Source organism: Octopus bimaculoides, chromosome 28 (assembly GCF_001194135.2).
Source record: "Octopus bimaculoides isolate UCB-OBI-ISO-001 chromosome 28, ASM119413v2, whole genome shotgun sequence".
Taxonomy (NCBI): Eukaryota; Metazoa; Mollusca; class Cephalopoda; order Octopoda; family Octopodidae; genus Octopus; species Octopus bimaculoides.
This window is the reverse complement of record NC_069008.1, coordinates 18,099,031-18,102,723: the sequence shown is the minus strand read 5'-3', so window position 1 is coordinate 18,102,723 and position 3,693 is coordinate 18,099,031. Positions and strand designations below refer to the sequence as shown.

Below are 3,693 nucleotides of genomic sequence, written 5' to 3'. Positions count from 1 at the left end.
GAAGTAGAATGTTCTCTATGTGGCTCGTGTGTTCTCGTCTACGTTTGTGTGCAATGTCCTGTACCCAGATATGCACCTATACATACAGGTGGATGTCGGTATGCACATACCTGTACGTATATATGCATATACTCATTTACTTTTATATATATATATATATATATATATACACACACACACATATACATATGTGTATACATTTGTATATCTATATACATGTTTATTTATTTATCTATATATCTACCTACCTTCTTACCTATATATATATATACATATATATATGTATGTATGTATGTATGTATATACATACATACATATGTATATATATATATATATATATATACCTGTGTGTGTGTGTGCATGAATGTACGTATGTATGTATTTGTACATGCCTTTGTATCTCTTACTACTGGAGTAAGCGAATAAAACAATAAGAAGAAAAACAACAATAATAATAATAATAATGATGATGATGATGATAACAATAGTGCTAATATGAATCTTTACATCAAGTTCTGGCCACCCAGTTTCCTCTGTTTCAAGACGTAACTCTTTTGGTTGCCGTATTAATAATCTTTATCTGTTCTTTGGCAACAAATGTGGAGATCCTAAGACAGCAAAGAGCCACACCCGCAGACAGCCAGGCAGACCTGGTGGAAATCTCTGTGAAGCAATTTCCACTGTAGACGAGTCAACATTATTATCCACGGGCAACAGAAATTTGCCTGAATCTGGTCATGTGGTACCCCTTTTTAACTAATGATTAACCAATTATGAGGTACCTCTTTTTAACTAATGATTAACCAATTATGAGGTACCTCTTTTTAACTAATGATTAACCAATTATGAGGTACCTCTTTTAAATGATGATGTGGTACTTCTGTTAACTGATTAAGAGGTACTTCTCTTAACTGATAACGATGTATCTCTTTTAAATGATGAAGCGGTACATCTTTTAAATGATGATGTAGTACCTATCTTAACTGATTATGAGGTACCTCTTTCAAATGTTGAAATGGCACCTTAACTTATTATGAGGTACCTCTGTTAATTTATTATGAGGTCCCTCTCTTAACTGGTTATGAGGTACTTCTTTTAAATTATGAGGTACCTCTTTTAAATGAGTTTATCTATCTATCCATCTATCTATCCATCTATCTATCTATCTATCTAACTATCTACCTATCTATCTGTCTGTCTATCTATCTATCTTCCTATCTGTCTGTCTGTCTGTGTGTCTGTTAATGGAATGCCTGTACATGACAAATGTTCAATTCTCCTTTTGTCATGTTCAATTCTCCTTGCAATGATGAAGCACATGTTTGATTGCAAGGCCAGCCCTGGTTCTGGTCAATCAGTCATTCGGTCAGCTGTGCATGTCTCATTCCACTGATGTTTACAGTCAATGGAATGGCCACTGGAATGAAACACTGCTCCACAAGACCATTCCCTGTTTACACATCACACACACACATTTATATACACAAATACATATCTAAATATATATATATGTATACTTATCTACATATATATATACATACAAATATAAACATATACACACATACATATATATATATATGTATATATATATATATATATAGAGAGAGAGAGGGGGGGGGGAGGGAGATACATACACACATGCACACACATATATATACACATTCATATACTCATATATATTATAAAGGTATTTGTGTGTGTTCATACACATGACTAACCGTATATATTTGAATAGGATTGAGCAGAAACATTACTCTCTGAGATGGACCGGATCCCAAAGTCCATGGGATTAATGTCTGGATTTGAGTGAGGCAATATGATCTTGTCTCCCAAAACCACTGCAATGCTCTTTGCACCCACTCTGTGCCAAATTGGATGTGTGGGTGCTGCATGGAGAATCTGTACACCCCCGTGATTGGCTGAGTGAACTCTACTAGTTAGTATAAATGAGCATGCGCAGAACAGTCTGGGAACAGTGTCATATGCGCAGTCGTAGTGCGCAGGTCGCAGGAATTATTGAATAGAGATATTGCGGAGTGCTTCTTGAAGATACACAGCTCGGAGAGTAATTGAGAACACCAGGAATGTTTGATATTATAACAGCTCAGGTATAACAGTGATGATGAGAAGCTGTGCGTCATATCAGTCGGCTGCAACCCAGGGTAACACTTTCTCATCCAGCATTTTCACTTAAACTTCCCTGCTGACCTTGACGCCAACATCGATGAAGATCAAGGAAGACTTGGACCCATCAGATGCAACTGTGGCCCACACCATGAGTGAAGCTGGCTTCTAACAGCATAAATGTCTCCTGCTACCTTTGGGAAAATCTCCTGCATTATGTCCATCCTACATGTCGTCCTACATGTTGGTAATTTCTCCATATTTGACTCAGACACCACCATCTCGGTCCTGCATTAGTTGAGGGAGATCTTCAGGGAGGCACCCAGCGTCTTTGATGATTTAATGTACATACTAGCAGTTGGTCACTTGCTAGTTCTGGTTTAGCTCACTAACAATGTCCCACAAGGCATAAGCACCTTTCTCTAATCACGATGGAAACAGGCAGAAGATTTCCTTACAGCTGTTTCTTAGTGAGTTGAATTCTCCAAGATATGTTTAAGGCTGCACTTTACATTTGGGTGTAAATTCCATCTAGCATCCAGACTGTTGTTCCATATAAAAGGACTGACTCTCCCATTACATACAAAAATTTCCTCTTACGGTTTTTTTTTTAACAGGGTCCAGTTTGTTTGTTGTTGAATATTGACTCTATACTCTACCCAAACTCTCCGCAATACATATTTCATATTCTACCCACTTTATTTTATTTTATTTTTTTGTGTGTGTGTGTGTGTGTGTGTTCAACCGATATCTTACCACCCTTATTCCACCCTTATTTTTTGCAGGTCACTTTATGGGCAATCATACCGTCATTGATCATTTACGAAAAGCTGGCTTCGTAATTGAACACACGTCTCCGGAGTATCTAATACCTGAGTGAGTATAAAACTTGTGTCCCAGACCTCTGTAAAAACTACATGTTGTTCTTGTTGTTGTTGTTGTTGTCATTGTCATCGTCGTCGTCTAGCCCCAGGTCAGAGCTTTCACCATGTCTTCTTTTATTCAGGCACAGTGTATCTAGGACTACATCATCTAATGTCTCCTTCCTTGTTGTTTTCTTTATTTATTTACCCCCAAATCAGTCCTGATCTAGACAGACTTATGATCAGAGATGTTCCAGCCATGGCCATCGAATCTTATATTAACGCCAGTGTACCTTGAACTACATTCTCTAATGTGTCCTTCTTATGTTTAAAGTACAGTGTGACAGAGAAGATTTGGTTGTGATATTTAGCAGGTTGTGTGACCACAAAGAGCAGGCACTCTCCATAGCAGACAGTGTTAATTTTAGTGTATATGAAGCTAAGTATACACACACACAAGCCTGTATACACATGTGTGTATATGTGTTTAATTGCGTGTGTGTTTGTGTAAAAGTACCCACTACACTATCAGAGTGGTTAGCGTTAGGAAGGGCATCCAGCTGTAGAAACTCTGCCAGATCAGATTGGAGCCTAATTCAGATCAGATTGGAGCCTAATTCAGATCAGATTGGAGCCTAATTCAGATCAGATTGGAGCCTAATTCAGATCAGATTGGAGCCTAATTCAGATCAGATTGGAGCCTAAT

General features: G+C 37.7%; 1 protein-coding gene across 1 annotated transcript in view; it reads left to right on the top strand.

Moving 5' to 3' along the window:
- LOC106872267 (metalloprotease TIKI1) overlaps positions 1 to 3,693 on the top strand; it is a 98,308-nt gene that overhangs the window by 78,665 nt on the left and 15,950 nt on the right. Inside the window, exon 4 of the mRNA XM_014919192.2 lies at positions 2,910 to 3,000. Coding sequence (XP_014774678.1) covers positions 2,910 to 3,000 — 91 coding nt within the window. The remainder of the gene's footprint in view (positions 1 to 2,909; positions 3,001 to 3,693) is intronic.